Source organism: Sparus aurata, chromosome 19, assembly GCF_900880675.1.
Source record: "Sparus aurata chromosome 19, fSpaAur1.1, whole genome shotgun sequence".
NCBI lineage: Eukaryota > Metazoa > Chordata > Actinopteri > Spariformes > Sparidae > Sparus > Sparus aurata.
This window is the reverse complement of record NC_044205.1, coordinates 22,850,753-22,877,971: the sequence shown is the minus strand read 5'-3', so window position 1 is coordinate 22,877,971 and position 27,219 is coordinate 22,850,753. Positions and strand designations below refer to the sequence as shown.

At 39.1% G+C, this 27,219-nt stretch overlaps 1 protein-coding gene across 1 annotated transcript; it reads right to left on the bottom strand.

The window, feature by feature from the left end:
- Nucleotides 1-529: 529 nt before the first annotated feature.
- On the bottom strand, nt 530-27,068 carry LOC115570491 (uncharacterized). The gene is made up of 32 exons (XM_030399103.1): nt 26,680-27,068; nt 26,459-26,579; nt 26,228-26,366; nt 25,916-25,989; nt 25,513-25,586; nt 25,150-25,227; nt 24,958-25,047; nt 24,789-24,871; nt 20,310-20,346; nt 19,601-19,678; nt 19,193-19,507; nt 18,337-18,463; nt 18,095-18,239; nt 16,625-16,698; nt 16,426-16,499; nt 16,124-16,210; nt 15,754-15,840; nt 11,488-11,757; nt 11,169-11,295; nt 10,938-11,082; nt 10,588-10,670; nt 10,336-10,409; nt 10,070-10,156; nt 9,759-9,845; nt 9,558-9,644; nt 9,237-9,363; nt 9,006-9,150; nt 8,666-8,748; nt 8,516-8,589; nt 8,309-8,395; nt 960-1,046; nt 530-833 (listed from the first exon to the last, which is right to left on the bottom strand). Exons 1-32 carry the CDS (start codon nt 26,871-26,873, stop codon nt 755-757), a joined length of 3,519 nt encoding a protein of 1,172 aa, XP_030254963.1. The 5' UTR covers nt 26,874-27,068; the 3' UTR covers nt 530-754.
- Between the last annotated feature and the right edge of the window lie 151 nt (nt 27,069-27,219).

Below are 27,219 nucleotides of genomic sequence, written 5' to 3'. Positions count from 1 at the left end.
TCGAGTTCCTTTCTGTGTCACCGTGCGAACGCCTTCGCCTCACACACTTCACACAGATAAGACATCTTTGTGGGCTACACCTTCAGATAGAGCCAAAGAGCAGGTGGGATGGTCTAATGAACACTTTCTATTCTGTTCAGCGGTTTGGCACATTTGAATGCACCTTACATTCTAACCTTAGGTCGCAGGTTCCGGTTTCACGTGAAGCAAAATAGAAAGTAAAAATGGAGCGTTGAGCAGTAAATCAACTAAGGAGTGCGTTATTAAATGTCAGCAAAAATAGTTCTCATGTCATTTAAGGAGTTTTCTGGGTGTGTCGTTACCACAAATTCCATTTAAAATTGAACAATGAAGATTAATTTATGAATATCTAGAATAAGCTTTCGAGTTTCGTCCCTTTCTTAAAGACAAGTCGTCTTTCTACAGACTGAACTTTGGGTGCAAACAGCTGCTAGATGAACATCCTGTCAATAATAACACAAACAGCTGCACGACGTTTCCTTCTGTCATCACATTTAACAGCTGCACACAATGTTTTATCGTTTTATTTTAAAAGAAAGCCACGAGATAAGAAGCGAGGTCACCAGTTGTACATAATCGTGGACAGCTAGATGGATAATTCAGCCTTCCACGTGTGATATCTGACCATAAAACGAGAGAGAAAAGTTTAAAAACACGCACACGGAAAGAATCTATCACAAAAAAATACAAGGCGGATGATTAAATTGTTGCTTTCTGCTGTATCGGTGTCATTTCATTCAGTCGGCTTCAACAAACAGGCTACACAGCCCACGTCTGTATCGGAGGAGGAGGAACACTCTCTGATCCGAGATCTGCAAGAAGAAACAAAACAAGAAGAAGTCAATCGGCTGTTTCTTCGGAGGGAGGACTTCCTCTCTCTCTCTCTCTCTCTCTCTCTCACACACACACACACACACACACACACACGCTGTACTTACTCAGTTACTTCATTGCAGGAATACAAAATATTTGAATCCAGCGCTTTCCGTAAGTCGATTTTTAAATTGTCCGAAGCACAATTTGACCTAAGTCACAGAAACACAGGGAGAAAAAGCTTTAATGTTTTAAGAACCCAGTTTGTTTTCTTTGTACCAAACTAAACCAACATTACATTCACTGAACAGAGATTACATGCACAGATAACACAAATAACAACTGCTACATACGACAGTCTAGAATTTAAAAAATGATGTAAAGCAACAAACAACAATCTTACACATTCATGTCTCCGCTGACCAGAATCACGTTCAGTTTCGTCACTTTAGGATATTTCAGTCGATTTATCTCAAACCTTGCAAATGTGCTACGAAAAATTATAGCACAGAATTCATAAAGATCATGATAACAAGACTGATGATGAGATAAAGATGTTGAATTGAATTAAAACACTCAAAGAAAACAATAAAGGAGGTGTAGCGCTCACCTGTTGGGATCAAACGGTGTTTCCAGCGATCCATTTAGCATCACTGTTACTTCTCCACAGGCGTACTCTGCAAACTAGAAACATAAAGACACGAGGGTCAGACCATGAACACTGTAGGTCCACCTGGTGAGAACAAATAGGAGAAAGGATGTATGAATATTTTGTAGGATCCAGGGTTACACACCAAGCACTGCGAGTGATCCCAGCAAGTGTGCACTACAAGTCAAAAGTTTGGACACACCTTCTCATTTAATGGTTTTACTGAAATGGTTTTCACCTCACAGGTGTGCCTTGTCAGGGTTCATTTGTTGAATTTCTCGCCTTATTAATGGGGTTGGGACCATCAGTTGTGTTGTGCAGAAGTCAGGTTGGTACACAGCTGACAGCCCTATTTGACACCTGTTAGAATTCATATCATGGCAAGAACCAATCAGCTACGTAAAGAGGAAAAACAGTCCATCATTACTTTAAGAACTGAAGGTCAGGCAGTCTGGAAAATTGCAAAAACTTTGAATGTGTCCCCAAGTGCAGTCTCAAAAACCATCAAGTGCTGCGATGAAACTGGCTCACATGACACCGTGAAGCGTGGAGGAGGAGGTGTGATGGTGTGGCTGCTTTCCTGGTGACACTGTTGGGGCCATCCCATCCGGCTTGCATTTTGGTGGACCATCATTTATTTCTCAACATGACAATCACCCCAACCACACCTCCAGGCTGTGTACGGGCTATTTGACCAAGAAGGAGAGTGATGGAGTGCTGGCCTCCACAGTGTGCAAAACAGTGATCAAAGCAAAGGGTGGCTAATTTGAACAATCTAATATCTAACACATATTTAGAGTTATTTCACACTTTTTTGTTTACTACATAATTCCATATGTGTTCATTCATAGTTTTGAAGCCTTCAGTGAGAATCTACTATGTAAAAAGTCTTGAAAATAAAGAAAAACCATTAAATGAGAAGGTGTGTCCAAACTTTTGACTGGTTGTGTATTTATTGGCAAAACCATTTATTTTTGTTGGGCACTTACTGCAGCAGAGGCTCTGTTCCAAAATGAGCGAACAGCGGTGTTCCCAGAGTAATTAGATCCTTGGCAGCGATCACTGAAGGTTTCTACAACAATGCACACAAATTAAATTAAATTTGGTGTTAGTTGATAAGACACTCACATCATCCACTTGGTCCTGGGCACTGACAAGTGAATGTTTCCAGTAAAGAAACACAGCTGCACATTGAGACTGTTTCACATTTTCACTTTTCAGAGTTGTCCCATGAAAATGATCAGTGCAAAACCACACACAGTGGCTAACTGTGGCTTTGTGTGAAGTATGTAGATTATAGTCCATTAATTTTACCGTTGCTGCCTTCCTTTCCGCACCATTTCTCGTTATCCAGGATATATCCCAACAGAGTGTCTTCCTGGGTGAAACAGTCCTTTTTACCTTTATCCTTGGTGTACTTGTGGACCAGCTCACTTGTTTTGCTCCAAAACATTGTCTGACCAAAAAACAAAAAACATGTTGTTAAATAAATTAGTCTACATTATAAAGTAATCTTCTCTGTTGATGATATGCAAGAGCGTGATGATTACCTGGTGGCATGGATGATCATAGGGGACCATGGCCATTAAGTCGTCATAGTCTTTCTCTGAACCCTTTAGATTCTGGTTTTCCTACGTAGGCTCGTTCAAAGACATCGAATACACTTTGACAGTAGCTTCTGAAAAAAAAGTACATATAATCTGAAATGTGCATCAGACACTGATCAGGTGTAGTATTAAAGGAACAGCTGGACTATCCTTATATATATCCCAGTTGTTGAAACCAACAAATTATCAGTTACAACCAAAACTTCTCGAGCACACAAAATATCAACACAGCTGAAAAAATGAAAAACTCTTACTCATTGTTTTCTTTCTTGTGCTTCAGACATTTGTCGATGAAACGTTTGCTGAACGTTTGACGTGGATAGTATAACCATATAACCACAGCAATAATGGCCGCGACAACAATAGCAGCAATTGTGCCACAGATCCACCGCCGTTTATTCTCCGGCGGCTCAGTTTCAGAGTCTGGCACATGAACAGAGACTGTGTCCTCGTCGCGTCTGCCATGGGTTGGAATCTGAACCGCAGCGTAGCTAGTTGTCATTATCTCAACCCTGGCAAATGTCGACAAAAGAAATAAAGAAATCCTTTTAGTAATGCGGTCCTGCAAAGGCTAACAGCCACAACTACGCTAATTATGTATTAGAGAAAATTGGCTTTGAAGTTAAAATGAAAGTTTAAAATAACAGTTTTGTTTGTCGTTAGCATTGACATCACGTCCTTTAAATCGTTACAGACCTGGAATTTGTTTTTAAAACAGCTGTGTTGCACTCAGAAACTCTAGAGGGCGCCAAAACCCAAAAAGTGCAACTTCCTACATAATGTTGCTTTAAAGGGACAGTGTGTAATATATCAAATATTTAGCGCCATCTAGCTGTGAGGTTCTACATTGCAACACTCCTTTGCTCACCCCTCCCGTTCTGAAGACGTTGGAGACGTTCCGGAAGCTACGGTGGCCCTGACGGACAAGAAACTAATTTTCAAAATATGGACTCTTTCCCAACAGCGTTGAGTATTTCTACTGATTCAAGTCATGAGGTAAAGATGTAGTTAGTTATTAAGGCAATAAAACTAGAGGTTCCCTCTCAGTTCCGCAGTCAAGCTAGCTCTGAGCGAAAACGTGTTTAGCCTTACTACGTAGTACCACGTAGTGCTTTGTGTCCCTCTCGGCAGTCCATAGCCAGAAAGACATGGCGGCCTCCATAGAGCTTGTCCGTGCTATGTATATTCAGATAGGTAATTCTTCATTCAGGAGGATAAGTCAGACTATTGGCAGAGGTAATTGTACACCAATAAGGACTTACTTATGAACGAAGACGTTGATTTGAGTTAATGAATTACTTAAATCGTTACACACTGTCCCTTTAAAGAATATTTTAAATCTGCCCAACAAATAAGGAATGAGATCATCAGTTAAACATAAAAAAAAAACTTACAAATCATGACCAATTATATGACCTATGTCCCTAAAAATGCAGATACTGGACTTTTGTATTACCTGAAAAAGATGTATGTATATGTAATGCAAAGGCAAAGTGAAAAACCTCCAAGCTTGCTGTACATTGCATGTTTAATTTTAGTATTTAACTTGACACAGGCTTACCTATGTTCATGCTGTATGACCTGTAAAATTGTTGAAAATGGCTTCTATGTGTTGGTATTTTACAGTTTTTCTCAGATGCTTTGGTGCTTTTCTCACATCACTATTAACATTTGCACAGCAGTTAGTGCATTTCTCAAAACAATTAGTACAAACTGCAAAACCTAGTGGATAACCTGCAAAAGCATGTCACTTGCTCAAAATTGATAATCCATTCCTCAAAAGCAAGTATTCATGTCAATGAAACTGCCAGTGTCATCAAAATGAGAAGTCTTGACACCATTGTTTATGAACAAGATAGTCAAATGGCTTTGTCATGTTTTCATTATGACAGTTTATTCTCTCAGTGTTTTCCAATGCAAAGAAAAGGTCAGAACTCGGTGACACTACCTGAAAATGCTCAAGACAGCACTATACACTACTTGTACAGCCATTTGAAAACTACAGTAAAGTTACACATTGCTGTAGTTAGGGGAGTAAGTGAGTACAAGACACTGAATACGTACGTTTCACATTTTTACTGTATATGCTCTTTACAATTCTACAGCATTGTGCAAAAGAAAAATACACTACAGTCACTTATTTAGAACAAACATAAGAAACACCCTTTTGGTAGAGCTGTGCACAAATGTGAACAATATAACAGTACATATTGTAACTGAACATAGGTAAATCATTCTGGCACATCCAGACAGCCCTCTTCCACCTCTGCGAGGATGTCTTTCAATCCTATGTGGTGCAGAGTAAAATTACAGTAATGTACAGTAAACATGAGATATTATGAGATGTTGGATTACTGTCCAATACTATACATACCTGTTCTCCCTACGAAATGTTTGAATAATTGAATTCACAGTGGTTCTTCCAACGTTTGGTTGCACCCTCCGACCAGCCTCAGCCATTGTGAGGCCGTGATTGACAACATGGTCCACAACTGTAGCCCTAATTTCATTAGGAATCTGCCTCTGTATTTGGCCTCTTCTCCCTCTTCCCCTGTTTTGTCCCCTTCCCCTTCCCCTTCCTCCCGCATCCTCACCCCTCTTCCACGATGCTGACCTTCCATTTTTGTGTCACAGAATTGTAGAAATGGTACACACGATGTCCTGCTCGGACATACTCTGTTCGCCAAGTGAGGGTTCATGGGATTCATCCCTGAGTGGCTGTGAACAAGTGACTTGTCATTGGTTACAACTAACACTTCACACACCTCCTCGTGAGTGAAAGCTGAAGTTCACCTGAGAGCAATTGTTCAATTTAGGAGACATTTCCAGGAAAAAATGATAAAGAACGGTATAAAATTTGCTTGACAGAATTTGATAACTAGTTCAACAATTTTGTATGTAATGACTCAAGCAATGAAATGAAGACTATTAGTTTTATTGGGAGCGACTATTCAGCATCCATAAGTATAGTTCATTTTGACTGACATGACATAAGCAAATGATAATGTTATAAAACCGCAGAGAATTGTATGAAAGTAACTGATACATGTCCAAAAGCATGTTCAATTTGTTCAGAGGAAGGAGAAATTGCTACTATGATGTGCACAAATGACTAAATGTTGTGGAGGTTGAACTAATAGTTATGAGAATTTTCATTCTGATCTGAGAAAAGCACCAAAGCGACAGAGAAAAACTGTATCTAACCAATAAAAATGTGATATTTAATCCTATTATGTAAAGAAAATAAGGTCAAAATGAAGACTGAATGTCTCTGCTGATTCAAGTTTCATTTAAATTCCGTTTTGTTTGTTTTGTTTTGTGCTTTCTGTTTCCGGGGCTGAGTCATGATATGTTACGATACGACAGGAAGCTGCACATGACGCAACTGCAGCAAACACACTGAAGGCAGGATGAAGGAACAAAAGGCGAGCTTTATTAAACGGCAGCCAAGCGATACACAAAACCCAAGAATCCAGGAAAACAACAAACTGAGAACTCAAAAGGACAAAAAAAGACAAATTGGCAACAAAAGCAAAATACAAATCACTGAAAACACAAGGAATAAAAACCAGAAACATACCACGGGTGACACACAGGAGAACACGGCTTAAACTGACAAAGACAAAACGGGGACTAACAATACGCGACACACAAGGGTGCAATTTCAAAATAAAACAGGAAATAAAAGAACACAGAAACCGGTATAAGGACACTGTTTGCTAGTTTTAAGCATCAGATCTTAACAGTATATACTCACTGTTGGAAAGCTGAGACTGTCGTGATTATCTTAAGCCCAAACACAAAGGAAAAAAGTTATTTCCAGACCATGTAATAGCCTTCTAAACTCACATGACACAACATTAGAAAGAGCCCTCTACCGCAAGAAGCAAGAATGCCTACATACCTTCGGAGTGTTCCCTTTTTCCACAGCTTCAACGTCATGCCACATTTTTTTTTTCTTTTTCAAGAGTCCATAGAATGGGAATATTCATGTCATTTTAACCAGTACTATCTAGAAGTGTCGAACAGGCAAGAAACCCCAGGGTCTTAGCTTTCATTTGAGACCAAGATTATGTTTCTAGGTAAAGGGGTTCTCAAGTTATATAATATAAATTATACAAAAAATTATATAAAAATACAAAAGCTAGTCACATGCTGTATATGCATTCATTGAATGGTAATAGATGGTTTTAGCTGCTTTCTGTTGTGACTTGGATGAAAGTGTCAACAGCTGAGGCCATAGCTCAGTCTGTAGGGCTTGGAGACTCAAAGGTCACTGGTTCAAATCCCACTCAGACCAAATAAAGCATGATGTGGACTAGTAGAGAATGGTCAAGGAGCCTTTGAGCAAGGCGGAGACCCCTAACACTGCTCGTTGCATGTGTGGCAGCCCCTCTATACATGTGTGTGTGAGTGTGTGAGAAAAAGAATTTCCCCTTGCAGGAAATTCAGTATATATAAACAGTATATATACAAAATATATATAGATTAAATCAAATAATCAACACACAACCAAGATTGTACAATGGAATGATATATTTGTTCCATTTGTTGCTCAAATATGAATATGGATGAATAGATAACAAAACATAAAAACATTTCTTTTAAGGTGGCGTGCAGAAGATGAACCCAGAGGTCTCACAGCTCGAGCGTAGTTTGACAGTCAGACACCTTCACCAACAGGGTGTGTTATCTTTTGTGCACTGTTCAATCTGATCGCTACAGTGAAACAAAATAAGAAGTTAACTGTATGAAGTGTACAGTGACACTCATTATTTGGATGACCAAAAGTCATGACCTGTAGTGAACTTACCGAGTCACAGGCACGCAATGATAACTGATGCCTTCATTTCTGGTGATATTCTCTAATACCTGAAGAGATTCATCTTTACATGTTTGCCTGAATAAAAGAAATAGGGAAACAGAAAAACTTACAATTGCTCTATTATTAGTTGCAGCGCTTTCTGTAAATCGATTTTTAAATTATTAGCAGCACAATTTAATCTAAGTCAGAGAAACACAGGGAGAAAAAGCTTTAATGTTTTATGAGCCCAGTTTGCTGTCCTGTGTATTCCTGCTTTGTACCAAACCAAACCAATAATACATTCGCTGAACAGAGATTACATGCACAGATATATAACAATTGCTACATACAACGTCTAGAATTAAAAGAAAAGTAAGGATTAAAAACATGATGTGAGGCAACAAACAATCTTACACATTCTTGTCTCCGCCGACCAGAATCACTTTCAGTTTCGTCACCTTAGGATGTTCCAGTCTATTTATCTCAAACTTTGCAAATGTGCTACAAAAAGAATGAAAGAACAGAATTTATAGATTATGATAATAAGATAGATGACAAAATCGAGATGTTAAATGTAATTAAAACACTTAAAGAAAACAATGAAGAAGGTGTAGTACTCACCTGTTGGTATCAAACGGGTTCTTTAGCGATCCATTCAGCATCACTGTTGCGTTTCCACAGGCGTACTCTGCAAACTAGAGACATAAAGACACGAGTGATCCCAGCCCATGTATTTATTGGCAAAACCATTTATTTTTGTCGTGCACTTACTGCAACAGAGACTCTGTTCCAAAATGAGCGAACAGCGGTGTTCTCATTGGAGTCATATTCTTGGCAAAATGTGGTGAACATTTCTAGAGCAAAGCACACAAATAAACTTTTTTCATTTTTGCAACTTGATGTTAGTGGATAAGTAACTCACATCAGCCAGTTTGTCCTGGGCCCTGATAACTGGATGTTTTAAGTAAAGAAACACAGATGCACTTTGAGACTGTTTCACATTTTAACTTTTCAGAGTTATCCCTCGGCGAGGAAAATCAGTGCAAAAACACACACACACAGTGGCGAACTGTGTGTGTGAAGTATGTTGTCTACAGCAGAAGAATCTTACCGATGCTGCCTTTCTTTACGCACCATGTCTTGTCATTAAGGATATATCCCAACAGAGTGTCCTCCAGGGTGAAACAGTCCTTTTTATCTTCATCCTTGGCAATGCAGTAGCGGACCAGCTCATTTGTTTTGCTCCAAAACATTGTCTGACCAAAAACAGTTGATCAAATGAATTAGTCTACATTGTAAAGTAGTCTTCTCTGTTGATGATATGCAAGAGCTTGATGTTTACCTGGTGGCATGGATGATCAAAGGGGGCCATGGCCATTAAGTCGTCGTAGTCTTCCATGGCAACTTTAGATTCTGGTTTCCCTACGTAGGCTCGTTCAAAGACATCGAATACATGTTGACAGTAGCTTCTGAAAAATGAAAGTACATCAGACACTGATCAGGTGAAGGACTAAAGGCACAGCTGGACTATCCCTCTACATCTCAGTTGTTGAAACCAACAAATTATCAGTTCCAACCAAAACTTCTCCAGCACATGAAAATAATATCAGCACACACATCAGAGCAGCTGAAAAAAAGGACTGACAAAATGAAAAACTCTTACGTGTCGTTTTCTTTCCTGTACTCCAGACATTTGTTGACGAAACGTTCGCCAAACGTATCATCAGCAAAACACACTGTGACCTGAGATCTGCAAGAAGAGACAAAACAAGAAGTCAATCTAATTTTTTTTTTTTTTTTGAAGTGACAACTTACTCTCTCTCTCTCTCTCTCTCTCACACACACACACACACGCTGTACTTACTCAGTTACTTCATTGCAGGAATACAAAATATTTGAATCCAGCGCTTTCCGTAAGTCGATTTTTAAATTGTCCGAAGCACAATTTGACCTAAGTCACAGAAACACAGGGAGAAAAAGCTTTAATGTTTTATGAGCCCAGTTTGTTTTCCTGTGTATTCCTGCTTTGTACCAAACCAGAATTACATTCACTGAACAGAGATTACATGCATAGATATATTACAATTACTGCATACAACGTCTAGAATTAAAAGAAAAGTGTTTACAAATGACATGATTACAAACATGATGTGAAGCAAAAAACAACAATCTTACACATTCTTGTCCCCGCTGATCAGAATCACGTCCAGTTTCGTCACCTTAGGATATTTCACTCTTTTTATCTCAACTCTTGCAAATGTGCTACAAAAAAGGAAATAACAGAATTTATGAGGACTATGACAACACTTTTTATTAATGGCTCTCTTTTTTGAAATACGTTCACATGTTTTGTCATTAGATCTTTAATTTACGGATGGAAAGCGAGATGTTGAATTAAATTAAAACCCTCAATAAAACAATAAAGGAGGTGTAGTGCTCACCTGTTGGGATTAAACGGTATGTCCAGCGATCCATTCAGCATCACTGTTACTTCTCCACAGGCGTACTCTGCAAACTAGAGACATAAAGACATGAGGGTCAAACCATGAACACTGTTGGTTCATTCGGTGAGAACAAATAGGAGAAAGGATGTATGAATATTTTGTAGGATCCAGGGTTACATATTAAGCACAACGAGTGATCCCAGCCCATGTATTTATTGGCAAAACCATTTATTTTTGTTGTGCACTTACTGCAACAGAGACTCTGTTCCAAAATGAGCGAACAGCGGTGTCCGCTTTGGAATTAAATCCTTGGCAGTCATCAGTGAACGTTTCTAGAACAACGCACACAAATTATTATTTTTTATTTTTGCAACTTGATGTTAGTTGATAAGTGACTCACATCAGCCAGTTTGTCCTGGGCCCTGACAAGTGAATGTTTCCAGTAAAGAAAACACAGATGCACATTGAGACTGTTTCACATTTTCAGTTTTCAGAGTTATCCCATGGGGAGGAAAGTGAAAATGATCAGTGCAAAAACACACACAGTGGCTAACTGTGGCTATGTGTTAAGTATGTAGATTATAGTCCATGAATCTTACCGTTGCTGCCTTCCTTTCCGCACCATTTCTCGTTATCCAGGATATATCCCAACAGAGTGTCCTCCAGGATGAAACAGTCCTTTCTACCTTTACCCCTGCTGGTGTACTTGTGGACCAGCTGCTTTGTTTTGCTCCAAAACATTGTCTGACCAAAAACAGTCGGTCAAATGAATTAGTGTACATTATAAAGTAATCTTCTCTGTTGATGATATGCAAGAGCTTGATGATTACCTGGTTGCAAGGACGATCAAAGGGGACCATGGCTATTAAGTCGTCATAGTCTTCCATGGCAACTTTAGATTCTGGTTTCCCTATGTAGGCTCGTTCAAAGACATCGAATACACGTTGGCAGTAGCTTCTGAAAAACGAAAGTACATCAGAGACTGATCAGGTGTAGAACTAAAGGCACAGCTGGACTATCCCTCTATATCCCAGTTGTTGAAACCAACAAATTATCAGTTCCAACCAAAACTTCTCCAGCACACGAAAATATCAGCACACACATCAGAGCAGCTGAAAAAAAGTGATTGACAAAATGAAAAACTCTTACGTGTCGTTTTCTTTCCTGTACTCCAGACATTTGCTGATGAAATGTTTGCTGAACGGTTGTGATTGATCGCTTTGCCTTTTCCTTGTAGCCACAACAATAATAATCACCACAGCAACAATAAAAGCACTTGTGCCACAGATCCTCCGCCATTTCTTCCCCAATGGCTTAGTTTCAATGTCCTCATAAAGAGTGACTCTGTCCTCGTTGCGTCTGCCATGGATTAGAATCCGAATCTGACCTGCAGCGTAGCTAGCTGTCATTATCTTAACCCTAGCAAAAAAGTAAAAGAACATAAACTAGATTATAAAAAATCCTTCTTAAAATGCTGCCCTACAAAGGCTAGCCAAAGCAGCTATGCTAATTATGTATCAGAGAAAATCGGCTTTGAAGTTAAAGTTTAATTACATTAAACAAGTGTTTAAATACAATGGACTTGTTGACCAGTTTTAAACATCATGATAAATAATTGGTAAACAGGATGTTAAGATGTGACTTATCTTTCAGAATTGTTGAATATGGCTTCTATGTGCTAATAGATTATCTAACCAATACAAATTTAACATGTAATCCTATTATGTGATGAAAGGGAAGTCAAAATGAAGACTGAATGTCTCCGCTGGTTCAAGTTTAATTTGAATTCTATTTGGTTTGTTTTGTTTTGTGCTTTCTGTTTGCAGGCTGAGTCATGATATGTTATGACACAGTTGGAAGCTGAAGACCCAACTGCAGCAAAAACACGGAAGACAGGATGATGAAAGACAAAGACGAGTTTTATTAAACAGAAGCCGAACGAAACACAGAAACCAAGAATCCAGGAAAACCAAACTGAGAACTCAAAAAGACAAAAAAAAGATGAAGTGGCAACAAAAGCAAAACACAAATAAAAAAAAACACAAGGAAGGAAACACAAAAACATACCACAGATGACAGACTCAGGGTGGCAACACAGGAGAATGCGGAACAAACTGATAAAGACAAAAGAGAACAAACAACAAGGGACACATGAGGGCGCAATTAAAAAGAATAAAACAGGAAATAAAAGAACACAAAAAATGTTGTCATGACAATGTGAATGTCTCAGCTGGTTCAAGTTTAAATTAAATTCTATTTTGTTTGTCTTGCTTCTTGCTTTCTTTTTCCGGGCTAAGGAATGATATGTTATGATATGGTTAGAAGCTGAGGGCACAAATGCAGCAAACACGGAAGGCAGAATTAAGAAACAAAAAGACGAGTTTTATTAAACAGAAGCCGAACGAAACACAGAAACCAAGAATCCAGGAAAACCAAAACTGAGTCAAAAGGACAAAAAAAGACGAAATGGCAACAAAAGCAAAATACAAATCAATGAAAACACAAGGAAGAAAAAACAGAAACATACCACAGATGACACACTCACGGTGGCAACACAGGAGAATGCGGAGCAAACTGACAAAAGACAAAAGAGAACAAACAAGTGACACATGAGGGCGCAAGTTCAAAATAAGACAGGATATAAGAGGACACAAAAAACACTGTCATGACACTGTAAATGTCTCCGCTGACTCAAGTTTAATTTAAATTCTATTTTGTTTGTTTGTTTCGTGCTTCCCGTTTCTGGGCTAAGGAATGATATGTTACATTACGGTTGGAAGCTGAGGGCCCAAATGCAGCAAACACGGAAGGCAGGATTAAGATACAAAAAGACGAGTTTTATTAAACAGAAGCTGAACGATACAGAGAAACCAAGAATCCAGGAAATCCAAAACTGAGTCAAAAGGACAAAAAAAGACGAAGTGGAAACAAAAGCCAAATACAAATCAAAGAAAACACAAGGAAGAAAAACCAGACACATACCACAGGTGACACACTCAGAGTGGCAACACAGGAGAACGCGGAACAAACTGACAAAGACAAACGAGAACAAACAAGTGACACATGAGGGCGCAATTTCAAAATGAAACAGGAAATAAGAAAACACAAAAAAAACGCTGTCATGACACTGTGAATGTATTTTGAAAATGAAATGTTACTACCAAGTAGAATTCAGCTGAAATAAACCTAATTTAAGAATTACACAAGGCAGAGTGATATTTTCATTTGACCAGAAATCAGGAGATTCTTTATTTTTATTTTAAAGAAATGAGAATTAGACCCGATCAGCTTGTTTAAAAATACAAAAGCTAGTCACATGCTATATATGCATTAATTGAATTAGATGGTTTTAGCTGCTTTCTGTTGTGACATGGATAAAAGTGTCAATAGCTTAGGCAATAGCTCAGTCCGTAGGGCTTGGAGACTCGAAGGTCAACGGTTCAAATCCCACTCAGACCAAATAAAGCATGATGTGGACTAGTAGTTGGAGAATGGTCAAGGTGCCTTTGAGCAAGGCACCGACCTCTAACAGGGCTCGTTGCATGTGTGGCAGCCCCTATATACGTGTGTGAGAAAAAGAATTTCCCCTTGCAGGAAATTCAGTATATATGAAAAATATATATAGATTAAATCAAATAATCAAAACACAACCAAATCGTAAAATGGAATGATATTTTTTTTTCCATTTATTGCTCAAATATGAATATGGATGAATAGATAACAAAACATAAAAAACATTTCTTTTAAGGTGGCGTGCAGAAGATGAACTAGTCAATCCGTCGAGCGTGCACTTAGTCCCTCACTGGCGGAGACGGAAACGTAATCCAGCATTTTCGTGTTCATAATGTACATGTCCATGTTACAGCCTGTCATGAGCCAATTGCTGCATCCCTTTTAGAAACCATTTTAAAGTCACTTCCATTAAATAAAAGCTCTGAGTTGTCGTCACCCGTCAAGAAAAGAAAAAGAGGAAAGCAGCGAAGAAGGAGAAGTGAAACGGCGTCGGTTTGGCGAACTATATTTCTCTGCTGAAAAACACTATGAGCGGTAACAATTCAATTGTAAAAAGACACACTATGTCGAGTTTTCTTTTGTCTTGGCAAGTAAAAGTGTAATAAGCGGGATAATGTATAGAACAGCGGTCATTATTGGGAAAATAAGTCACTTCAGGACAAATCCGGCTCATCTCATCTCATTATCTGCCGCTTAATCCGTGAGGGTCGTGGGGATGTAACTGCTTTATCCCCCCTTTTTTCAAGGGGTCGCAGGGGTTACTGGAGCCAATCCCAGTTATCTCTCTTAGTGAAGGCAGGGTACACCCTGGGCGAGTCACCAACTCATCGCAGGGCCCTTACTGATGGCAGAGGTGTGAACTGCATATCAGGAGCAATCAGTACTGCCGCAGGGGAGCCGGGATTCAAACCAGCGATCTTCCGTTCATTAGTCGACCTGGTCCGGCCAAGGCTGTCAGGTTTAAAAAAAAAAAAATAGAACACTAATGTGCAGAGAGACGTGATGCATTTATGGCAATATATTCTAACCTTAGGTTGCAGGTTCCGGTTTCACGTGAAACAAAAAAGAAAGTAAAAATGGAGTGTTGAGCAGTAAATCAACTAAAATGTTATTAAATGTCAGCGAAATATTTCTCATGTCATTTAAGGAGGTTTCTGGGTGCGTAGTTCCCACAAATCCCGTTACAACTTAACAATAAAGATTAATTTATTAATATCTAGAATAAGCTTTCGAGTTTCGTCCTTTTCTTAAAGACAAATCATCTTTCTGCGGACTGAAGTTTGGTTGTAAATGGCTGCCAGACATACTTCACTGTCAGTATTCGCCCATGCAAATGCAGACAGCTGCACAAGGTGTCCTTTTGTTCAACCAAAGCTGCGACCTCCAAATCATTTCACACGATCAAAATCACATTTAACAGATGCACACAATGTTTTATCATTTTATTTCAAAGAAAATAAAAGAAGTGAGGTCACCAGTTGAACATAATCATGGACAGCTCGACCGATAATTCAGCCTTTCACGTGAGATTTCTCACCATAAAACGAGAGAGAAAAGTTTAAAAACATGGTATATGTATATATTTTGAATCTGTATATAAAGACAGTAGATGTTTCAGGTCTAATTGAACCACAAATACACAGAAAGAATTTATCAATAATTATTCTCTGCTGTATCGGTGTCATTTCATTCATTCGGCTTCAACAAACAGGCTACACAACCCACGTCTGTATTGTCAGAGGAGGAGGAGGAACACTCTCTGATCCGAGATCTGCAAGAAGAGACAAAACAAGAAGAAGTCACTCTACTGTGTTGGGTTTTTTTGTAGAGAGGACTTCCTCTCTCTCTCTCTCTCTCACACACACACACACACACACACACACACACACACGCTGCACTTACTCAGGTACTTCATTGCAGGAATACAAAATATTTGAATCCAGTGCTTTCTGTAAGTCGATGTTTAAATTGTCAGCGGCACAATTTGACCTGAGCCCGAGAAACACAGGGAGAAAAAGCTTGAATGTTGTATGAACCCAGTTTGTTTTCCTGTGTATTCCTGCTTTGTACCAAACCAAAACACCTGCACTGTATAAACATTTCATCCTTCTATCTCTTGTTTCACCATTACATTCACTTGACAGAGATAACATATGACATATTTTTCTGCGCTTGTAATGTACATTATTACAATAGTTACTTACAAACTAGAATTAAAAGAGAAGTATCAGGGTTTAAAAACATGATGTGAAATAAATAAAGACAACATTACACATTCTTGTTTCCGGTGACCAGAATCACGTTCAGTTTCTTCACGAAAGGATGTTTTAGTCTTTTTATCTCAACCCTTGCAAATGTGCTAAGAAAAACAGAACAGAATTTATAAGGATAATAACAAATCAGTTAAACAATGGCTCTTACATTAAGCAGCGTTCAAGTTCATAAGCAACACATTATATTTGTAAAAGACGTTCACATGTTGTGTCATTAGATCTTTAATTTACTGATGCAAAGCAAGACGCTAAATTAAATTAAAATGCTCAAAGAAAACATTAAAGAACATTCAGTGCTCACCTAAAGGGATTAAATGGTTTTTCTTCTGATCCACTTAGCATCACTGTTACGTTTCCACAGGCGTACTCTGCAAACTAGGGACATACAGGCATGAGGATAAAACCACTTCAGGTCCACCGTCATGACAAAACATAGGAGAAAGGATGTTTTCAAGTGTCTTTTGTAGGGTTGTATTTATTTATTTTTGTTGGGCACTTACTTCAGCAGAGGCGCTGTCCCAAAATGAGCGAACAGCACTGTTCGCACAGTCATCACAGCCATTATCGAACGTTTCTAGAACAACGCACACACTTCGCTTTTATTTTTATTTTTGCAAGTTACACGTTAGTTGATAAGACAATCACATCAGCCACTTTGTCCTGGGCACTGACAATTGATTGTTCCCAGTAAAGAAACACAGATGCCTGTAGAGAGCGTTCACATTTTCACTTTTCAGGGTGTCCCATGTCCCCAATCCTGTTTGTCATATTCACAGACAGGATCTCAAGATGCAGCCATGAGTAGGAAAGTGCAAATTGTGTTTCTGCCTTTTTGCAGATGACGTGTTTCTGCTTCTACAGTTGTATTTCTCCCCCCGTTTGGAGGATGAGCCCCTGCCCCAATGGAAAGCAAATAAGTATCTTGGGTAGTTGACATCTGAAACTACAGACCTGTATCCCTTCTTTTATTCCTTTCTAAAACCATGGAACACACTGTCTACAGCCATCTGCCCACCTATCTTTCACGAAACAACCTCCTTGACCCAAATCATTCATACTTCTGGACTGCTCACTCCACTGAGACGGCCCTCCTCAAAGGTACTGTCAGTTTAAGTCCCTCCGTTCCGCTACAGCCTCGTCCCACTCATCCGTCCTCATTGTCCTCGACCTATCTGCGTGTCAACTACCACATCCTCCTCTCCACTCCTGCTGAACTTGGCTTTGCTGACTCTGCTCTGACCTGATTCACATCATACCTGACAAATCGCACCTTTCAGGTCACATCGAATGGTTCCTTGTCCAAACCCTGCTTTCCGGTAACTGATGTCCCTCAAGGCTCAGTACTAGGACCACTTCTGTTTACACTATACACTAGATCACTAGGCTCTGCAATCACATCACATGGATTCACTTACCACTGTTATGCAGACAACACCAAACTATTCCTCTCTTTCCCCCATCCTCCTCCGACATCCATGTTGCAATGCGCATCCTGGAATGTCTGGCAGACATCTCCACTTGGACAACTGCGCATCACCTCAATCTCAGTCTTCATAAAACTAAACTCCTCTTCATCTTGGGGAAAGACTGCCCCTGCATGGACCTGCAGAGGACGTTGCAATATCCCCTTCCTCGACTGCGAGGAATCTGGGCATAATCCTCGACAACAGATTATCCTTTGCCCCCAACATCACTGCTGTGATGTCCTCACAAAGGACGACAATGGTACTGGCCTTCAAGCCCATCAACGGAACTGCACCCATCTACCTCCAAACATTGAACAGACCATGCACCCCAACCCGAGCACTTTGCTCCACTACATCAGCTGGCAGGCTGGTACCTTCATCGCTGAGAGCGAACATAGTTTGCTCCAATAACATTATTCATAAAATATGCAATGTAAAGTGGAAAACACACAAAGTGGCTAACTGTGACTGTGAAGTATGTTGTCTATAATCCAAGAATTTTACCGTTGCTGCCTTTCTTTCCGCACCATCTCTCGTCATTCAGGATATATCCCAACAGAGTGTCTTCTAGGGTGAAACAGTCCTTTTTATCTTCATCCTTAGCAGTGTACTTGTGGACCAGCTCATTTGTTTTGCTCCATAACATTGTCTGACCAAAAACAGTTAATATCATGTTGTTAAATATATTAGTCTACATTATGAAAGCAGTCTTCCCTGTTGATGATATGCAAGAGCTTGATGTTTACCTGGTGGCATGGATGATCGAAGGGGACCATGGCCATTAAGTCGTCATAATCTTCCATGGTAACATTACACATTGGTTTTCCTATGTAGGCTTTTTCAAAGACATGGAATATCTGTTGACAGTAACTTCTGAAAAATAAAAGTAAACGTAATCTGAAATGTGAATCAGACACTCTTCAGGTGTAGGACTAAAGGCACAGTTTGATTTCCCTTCAATATCACAAGGGTTAAATCCAACAAATTATGCAGCACATGAAATATCAGCACACACCTCAGAGTAGCTTGTTCAATTACATTCACGTGAATTTTAACTGGGTAAAATTTGAACCTTAAAGGGATAGTTCGGGTTTTTTGAAGTGGGGTCATATAAAGTACATATCTATAGTCGATCTGTTTCCTACCGTAATCACCGATCTGTGCAGCCTCAGTTTGGAGAAGTAGAGAGCCGCTCCAGCCAAGACACTCAGCTTTTATGTTGACAGGGATACGGGGGGTTCTGTGGTTGAAAAAATGTAGTGCCAAAAGAAAGCGCGGTCTGACGGCGATGTAAAGCAGTGTGAATTTTACCTACACAATGTACACTTGAACTTATATAGATTTTTTTAGGTGAGCCTTTTTTTTTTAGGTAGTTAATTTTGTTTTTTCTCTGGACCACGTTCACTGCAGTAAAAAGCTGAGCGTCTTGGCTGGAGTGGCTCTCTGGTTCTCCAAACTGAGGCTGCACTGATCGGTGATTATGGTAGGGAACAGATCGACTGTAGACATGTACTTTATATGACCCCGCTTCAAAAAACCCGAACCATCCCTTTAATATCACAAACTGAAAATAAGGACTTACAAAATAAAGAAAACTCTTACTCATTGTTATCTTTCTTGTACTCCAGACATTTGCTGATGAAACGTCTGCTGAACGTTTGTTGTTGATTGCTTAGCACTTTCCATATAACCACAGCAAAAATCACTGCAAAAACAAAAGCAACTGCGCCAGAGATCAACCAGCATTTTTTCTTCGAGGTTGGATGTGGGAGGCACTCTGGCAGCTCAGTTCCAGTGTGCATCTTGTCTTGTATGGAGGCCGTGTCCATGCTGATGGGGCCATGGGTTTGAAGGTTGAGCCCTGTGGCTCCCAGCTGCACGATATTCGCACTCTCACGTATCCAGAGTGCACTCTCTCTGCAAAATGACAATTGTTGCATACAACATTTACAGTCATAAAAAGTAATTCGGCCAAAAATATGATGCAATACGTCGAGAGGAAAATCTTACACAGCGATTACGGTGATTCCATCCTGGTGTACCTCAGTAGTGCATGTAGCTGTCCTTATCTCAACACTTGCAAGTGAACTACCACAAAAAGAATGAATTAACATAGATTAGATTATGAAACAACATTTTAATAATGATGTCCTACCGAGGTTTAACCACAGTAAGTATGCTAATAATGAAACGGAGATAAATGGCTTTAAAGTTATAGGACTGTAGAGCCAAATAGGTATTAGAACACCTGATGTGTTTTTATTAAATATGTATTCTTTCCAGCAACAAAATAACAGCTTCAATATCAATTTCATGATAGGGTGTCTTGAAACAGGATGAATGGTGTCTCTATCACTTATTTCTGCACTATGTAACTTCAGTGAGAGGGGAGCATCACAGCGATATATATTGTTACTTCAACATACAAGTTTACAACACATAACATTGCTATAATGTAAAGAGTTTTGTTTTCAGCCAGCACCTAATGAGATCATCAGTTAAACTCGAAAAACAAAAAACAACAAAAAAACCCTCTAAAAGAGCCAATACTGAACATTTGTATCACATGCAAAAGATTAATAGGTAATGCAAAGGCAAAGTGCAACAACTACAGTCTTGTTTTCTTACCTAATACAATCTAAATTGTATCTAGTTTGAATTGTTTTACATTTTCATGTTTACATTGTTTTAAATAGCTGAGTATTTGACAAAAACTTACATGCATTCTTGCTGTTGGACCTGTAAAGCCATGGAAAAAGCCAATCAAAAGAGGTACAATGCTCCGGTGTAAAATGTTTGAGGAAGATGAGGGGTGTTACTGACGATCCAACACTCACTGTGTAGTATCATAAAGCAGCTCACTGATATAAAGTCAGGGCTCAAAGGTCATGGATCAGTCATTAAAATATTATGCAACTTTAAATACACCTTTGAAGTTACCATGGTCCATGGACATTGCTTCAGCTGCATATTCATATCAAACTCCAATAAACAATAAAGCTCCTGGTAAAATGCTTTTAACAACAACAGCAATACATTTTTTCAATGTCTTTATTTCATTCCATTTTTACAAATAAAACAAAATGAATGTCCATTGTTGTCTTATTTGTATAAATCATATGATAACTGTTTGCATTTAATGAAAGAGCCAATGAAGAATGATTAATATTTTACAAATACATAAACAAATATTATATACAATGACATGAAACATTAAGAAGTGACTCTATACAATGGTCTTGTTGACCTAATGATACATTAAATGGTAAACAGGATGGTAAGATGACTGACTTATCTTCTATATAGAAGATAAGTCAGTCATCTTACCATCTTGTTATATATATATATATGTGTGTGTGTATGTATAGAATATATACAATAACTGTACCTCATTTTATAAATCTATTATTATATTTTTTATGAACATGTTTGTCTACATCCCTGCTTTCTTGTCTGTGCAGGTCCAATCAAAACCCTTTAATGACTTGAGTTACAGCCACAACAGTGACTCTGGGCCCCTGATAGAATTTTAACTTTAATGCAGAGTGTGTGCTTTTTTTTTTTTTTTATAATCACATAAAGGGTTCATTTACAACATGAGAACAATGAGACATACTTAGCTGCTTGGAGCATCTCTACATTTGGTTTTTCCAAGTTTGTTGTTGGGACCCACAGATGAAGTCATTCATTGTGGATTTCAAAATGGACTCTGAACTGAACTCAGTGTCCCAGAATTCCCAATTCTTCACATCTAGGTGCAGAATTCAGGTTTGAGCTACTATTGGTCAGGGTGACAGACCCCCCCGCTGATCAGGTAGTCAAAAGCCAAGAGCATACATTGTTCTCTCTCTCTCACTCAACGCCCTCTACTCCTTCAACTTCGGATCTTCAAGGGCTCCTCTCCACCTCCCCCCACGGTGCTGCCTGCCTTCAAGATCCCTTCTTCTGGGCCCAACAAGCTGTGGAGAGCTGCAAGCTGCATTGGCAGCAGGCCCAAAGAACTTCTCCTCACTGCAGCGACACAAGGTTCTGCCAATCTGAGGATCTGAGGAACACCAAGCAGGTTAGCACCAAGCTGCTATCCTTACAAAAGAAAGGAGCGACCAGTTTCCTCCTCTGCCGACTTTCATCAAACCTTGCACAGCAAGAACAGCTTGTTCAACCTTGGAGCCCCAACTTTCTCCTGCAACCACCAGCACCTTCTCTTCAAAGACTGGTAACGCTGAACTGGGCTTAGATAGCAAACCATTGCACGGCTAAGCACTGGACATTAAACTCTGGTTGATGTCATGTGTTCAAGTTATGTGTTTGTTCAATGTTTTGGTGTTATCGTGACCTCAAGTCAAGTTATTGGTAGTTTGCTTTCCTAGATGGCTAATTCCGACATTAGTCGAATTGTGCTTCACACAGACTCAGGGTCTCTGCATGCAACTAACCATCTTCTATAACCTGGCACCACGTCACACACACACACACACATACTCACAGACACACACATTCCTTGAGGCTAGAGCATATCACACCCACACCTGATATCATTGACCGCCATTGTTTCATTGTTCTGCCAGGCACTCACACACACACACACACAGACACACTTGTATATAGTACATGTTAGTTAGATTGTGTGTTTCCATTTTGTGTTAAATAAAAGACCTTGAACCTTCTTGCTGTCTATTTAATATTGTACATGAGTGAATGTTGCCAACCTCTACACTGTCAAGAACTCCAAAATCCTTCAACCATTACTAGCTGTTATGGTAAATGTAGTTGTAGTTATTAAGTTAATTATTAACCAGAGTTATAAACAGTTCGGTACATTTTTATGAGACTGATTTAGTAAAATTGCTATCTTTTCCCTTCTTCAAGGGTGGTGCCCCGAGGTGATCTAATGCAAATTGGATCATATAATTTACCATAATTAATAATTATCCCAAATAATCATTAATTATTATTGATAGCCAAATTTAACCTAAATCCCCCCCTTTTATTGTTGTTAAACACTCCTTAACTTAATTATTAAATATCAGACTGTAAAAATACGTTATTGATGTTGTCTCTTTGACCCATCACCAAAACCTGTAACTCAAACATTGCAGAGCTGCTTCTGTAAACACAATAAAAAATGACCCGCATTCATTTCCCAGGTTATTTCATGCTGGCTGAGTTTTTCTTTGTTCTATCTGTTTGAAATTAGTTCATTTTATGATTTAATATTCCAAGTATTCTTTAAATATCTTGTTTTTGATTACCACTGATCATTTTTTTCCATTTTTCCTTTCATACTTTATGCACAAAAAATGTTTTTATATTACTACATCAAATGTACACACATGGGTCAAAAATGACCCATTCATCCAAGTGTGATTTAAAATTAAACAGGTGTGAGGGGGAGTGAGGAGAACACAGATTTGTGGGTAGGACACTAGGAGGCAGGGATCAACAAACGATTCAACAAGACACAGGTGTAGCACAAAAGGACAGGTGTTAGCAAAGACAAAGACAGGAAGTAAATATGAAACAGAACACAAGAGAACAACTACTACAAATTAAAACAGGAATTAAATAACACAACCATGACATCTTTTGCTCTTGATTATGGGGAGAAGCTTTCCATTTTTAATAAAATGTTTAGTTGACCCTTAAGTTACAAGATTGTTATGCACTACGTCATGCAGTTTTTAAGCCTTTACCTCACAACATGATCAAAGCGTGAGCAACTAACTGCAGAATGATAAAAAAATTAATAAAAAAATAAAAATAGCTGCATTTACAATATGTCATTAGAACTTATCTATAAAGTTTCCCAATGCCATAAATGAGTCGGCCTAGTGCTCCATTTCGATGTTCTTTTGCAAGAATAATAAATGATAAAAAAAAAAAAAATTCAAAGCTATATCATTGACACACTCTGCAAAAGATGAAATAGCATAGAAAATGGTTATGGGTCATTTTTTACCCATGTTGTGCATTAGAGGGGTATTGATACAAAAGGGGTTTTCAAAAAGGAAAAAAGGAAAAAATAAAATAAGGATGTAGGATGATCAAAAACAAGCTAATTGAGGAATACCTTGAATACAGAATGATGAAAGTAATTCATTACAAAGAAATATAAAATAAAAACTCTGCCGGGTCACTTTTGACCCATGTTTTGGATCAAAGGGTTAATGCACTCAGCAGATTGGAAGAAAAGGAAAAACATAACTTGATATAAAAGAACCAGCACTCACAGATATTTCTTGTGCAACCTGACATGAAATCACCACATACACCATAACTACACATTAAAGGGATATTCCGGTGTAAGTTTAATCCATGGTCTAACACACCGTGAAACTGTGTTAGACTCCCTCTTGAGAGATAAAGTTTGCGGACCGCTAGCTAACGTAGTTTTAGCATCCTCAGAAACGACCGCACAACAACATTACATTGCAGTAAATGGGTCCAAATATAAAACCGCCATCAAAAAGCCACAAATAATACTCAGAACAGCACCAAACTTCAGCAACATTAGAAAAAGGGTCCCAGCACATATTTCGAGGCATCAAACATTTGATATCATTGCCGGATTTTTCGGAATAGATAAACAAATCTCACCACCCAAGAAGCCTTCCTTGTTGTGGGGAAGCCCTGTGAGTCGATTACCGAGTGCAGTAGAGTCCCGTAGTAATGATCATCATTGAGCTGTGGAACTCATTCACTGCAGTGTATTGTTGTCGTGCGGTCGTTTCTGAGGATGCTAAAACTACATTAGCTAGCAGTCTGCAAACTTTATCTCTCGAGAGGGAGTCTAACACAGTTTCACGGTGTGTTGGACCACGGATTAAACTTACACCGGAATATCCCTTTAAGCGCTCCTCAACTGACACTGCATATGCTTGATATCTGATTGTCCTTGTTTGCATAAACTGCTGCTAAAGTGCTGGTTATTAAAGGGATCTCACATGACAAATCAGACTAGTTTGACACTCAGTGTGTAAAAACAGCTGATTCAATATGGTGACCACATGAGAATGGAGGAGATTTGGGACGAGGGAGTTGGAGGTGGGTGTGGTCACATGGTCACGGTGGCAATGAACAATAAAACATACAGGAGTCAAAATCCAGTGCTAACATCACTTTTATTCTTGAATTCAGCTGTTTGTCAAGTGTATGACTAGATGAATAAATTATGTAAGCAAAAATATTAAAAGCAGTTATTTCCTACGGGGTGCGTAGGATGTAAGGTTGGACCAACAGGTTTCACATACGTTGTTATCTATGCACGTCTGGATGTGAGAGCTACAATGAAATAAAATAAAGAGTTAACATTGAGAAGGAACAAACATACATGAGATTGTGTTGGGACGACAGATAGGACAGTTTACCTCGGCAATTCCTTGCAGGAGTAACTAACATTTCGTTGTCCGAGTGATTCCTCCAATTCCCCAAGAGCTGTCGCTTTTTCACACACTCCCCTGAAGAAAACAGGGAGGAAACAGAAAAACATGTACAGAAAACTCTATACCAGACATTAAAGTGGTGGCAATAACCAGATGAAAAAACAAACGCCATCTTACTTTTTGTCCGTGACCAGAATAATATCAAGCGTCGTCACCCGAGGGTAGAAGAGCTGTTTAGTCTCAAGGCCAAAGAAACTTACCGCAAAAACAGAAGAGCAACCTTTAGACGTATAATCAAGTCAGACGGACTGTTACAGTATACGAGGTGCTGTTTAACTTCTGATGTAAAGAGAGGACTATAACTTATCTGGGATGTATTTATTTTCTTGAGGCTTGTTCAACATAAACACACGAATACACTGTGAACTGATGCACCTGTCTTTCAAAAAGCTGTTGATTGTAACCTTCCTGGTGACACTATCCTGGCATTGAGTCTTTTTAATAAGGTTAAGTTGACATTGGAGCGTTAGTGTAGCTTACCTGTTAAGATCGAATGGTTCACGCAGGTCTCCATCTAGCATTGCCGTGACGACGCCCTTAGCATGTCGTGCAAACTACAGACAACAGAATATGATGGTTCAAATGTTAAAGATGCAGTTTCAAATAATACATAAGAAAGACGCCGTTAGCAGCAAGGCGTGTGCACAGATGGACCCCAAACCACAACATGGGGTACTGCGACAAATGCCCTCCTGGCTGGTGGTAATCATGTCCTACTTATTTACTTTGATGGTAACGACGTGAAAGCCCTTTTTGAATGCTTCTCACTCAAAACAGATATATTCTCCACACAGTATACTTAATAATGTCAACTAAAGCACTGACTCTTATTGGAATGAATGTTTTTGGTGGTTAAACCAGTGATATCCTGTTGGGCACTTACCTTAATAGAGGCTATTGTCCAGAAGGAATCAACAGTGTTATTGCTGCACCACTGGCAAAATGGCGTGTATGTTCCTAGAATAACAGACACACAAAGAACATTAAATCACTGTTGAAGCTTCAGTCTACTTGTTCAGCTTTCAGACTTCGGGCTTCACAAAGACGACCTCATCTGACTATAAAGCAAGACACCCAAAGAGTTGTAATAATTATTGAATTTTGCTGTGTCTCATCCAAAGTTAATAACCTCTAGCCTACTAGCCAAGACAAATCATTTGTATGGTTATCTCATGCAGCGTTTGACTTATCTTACCCTTGAGGCCCTTCAATCCACACCAGGTCTCTTCATCCACCAGAGATCCCAACAAAGTGTCTCCCAGGGTGACTAAACAGTCTCTATTTTTGCTGAACTTGTTGGCCCATATTCCACCTTTATCGCTCCAGAGCAGTGTCTAATGCGAAAAGAGGAAGAAAGAGAGGGGAAAATATTAAGCTCAAGGAAGATCTGGTGTAATTAATGTGCAATGTGATCATGGATACTTACCTTTTCACCTGGATGTGTGAAGGGGGCCGCTACAAAGGCTGGCTCATATTCTGTCTCTGGAAAGTAATACGGGCTCTTCCCTACATAGGTCTTTTCAAAAATATCCAATAACTCTTTGCACCTGAAAAATAAATAGAAGTGAGTAGTAGATGAAATGGCAATCATGCAGAGACGCTTAGAGTGAACAAAAAAATGACTTGTCAAGCAAAAACAGTGCTTACCTTGTGCTGTTCTCCGGGAACCTCTTACATTTCTCCATGAACATTGACCTGAACTCGCCCGTTCGAGGAATCAACACTGCCATTAAAGCCACAGTTACACAAAGGACGGATACAACGACGGGCACAATCACTTTAAGATTCATTTTAAAGCTTCTTCTACAGAATATAACCGTCTGCAAGAGTGCCGTTCTCATAGACCTGGTTTTATAGGAGTGCTGTCACTGGCTCCTTGTCAGTGGTCAAAGGTTCAAAAAGATAACAATTAACTAATTAACCATTTAAAGGTGTGTGTGAAAGTCATCTAATCTCTGAGGAATCGAGGGAAACCCATCTGAACCAAAACAAATGACTGAACAAAGTTTTTAGACATTGCTTTACAAATAACAATGAATGTTTCTGAATACTTTCTGAATGATTGCACAGCATATAACAAATAAAAGCCTGTTAGATCATAAGAGCGCTCAAAAGAAAATGACAAGACTACGTCAGATCACGTGCTTGGAGTGGACGAGTCATCAGGAGGATCTGACAAGGAACATC

Bases quoted from the DNA above. Each gene is read 5' to 3' on its own strand.
- LOC115570491 (XM_030399103.1), bottom strand. From the start codon at position 26,873: ATGAGAACGGCACTCTTGCAGACGGTTATATTCTGTAGAAGAAGCTTT. The intron at 20,347-24,788 runs AACTGCTTTTAA...TTTGATTGGCTT, and splicing joins CTACGCACCCCGTAGGAAAT to TTTCCATGGCTTTACAGGTC. The intron at 11,083-11,168 runs GTAATCATCAAG...GTTTTTGGTCAG, and splicing joins TTGATCGTCCTTGCAACCAG to ACAATGTTTTGGAGCAAAAC.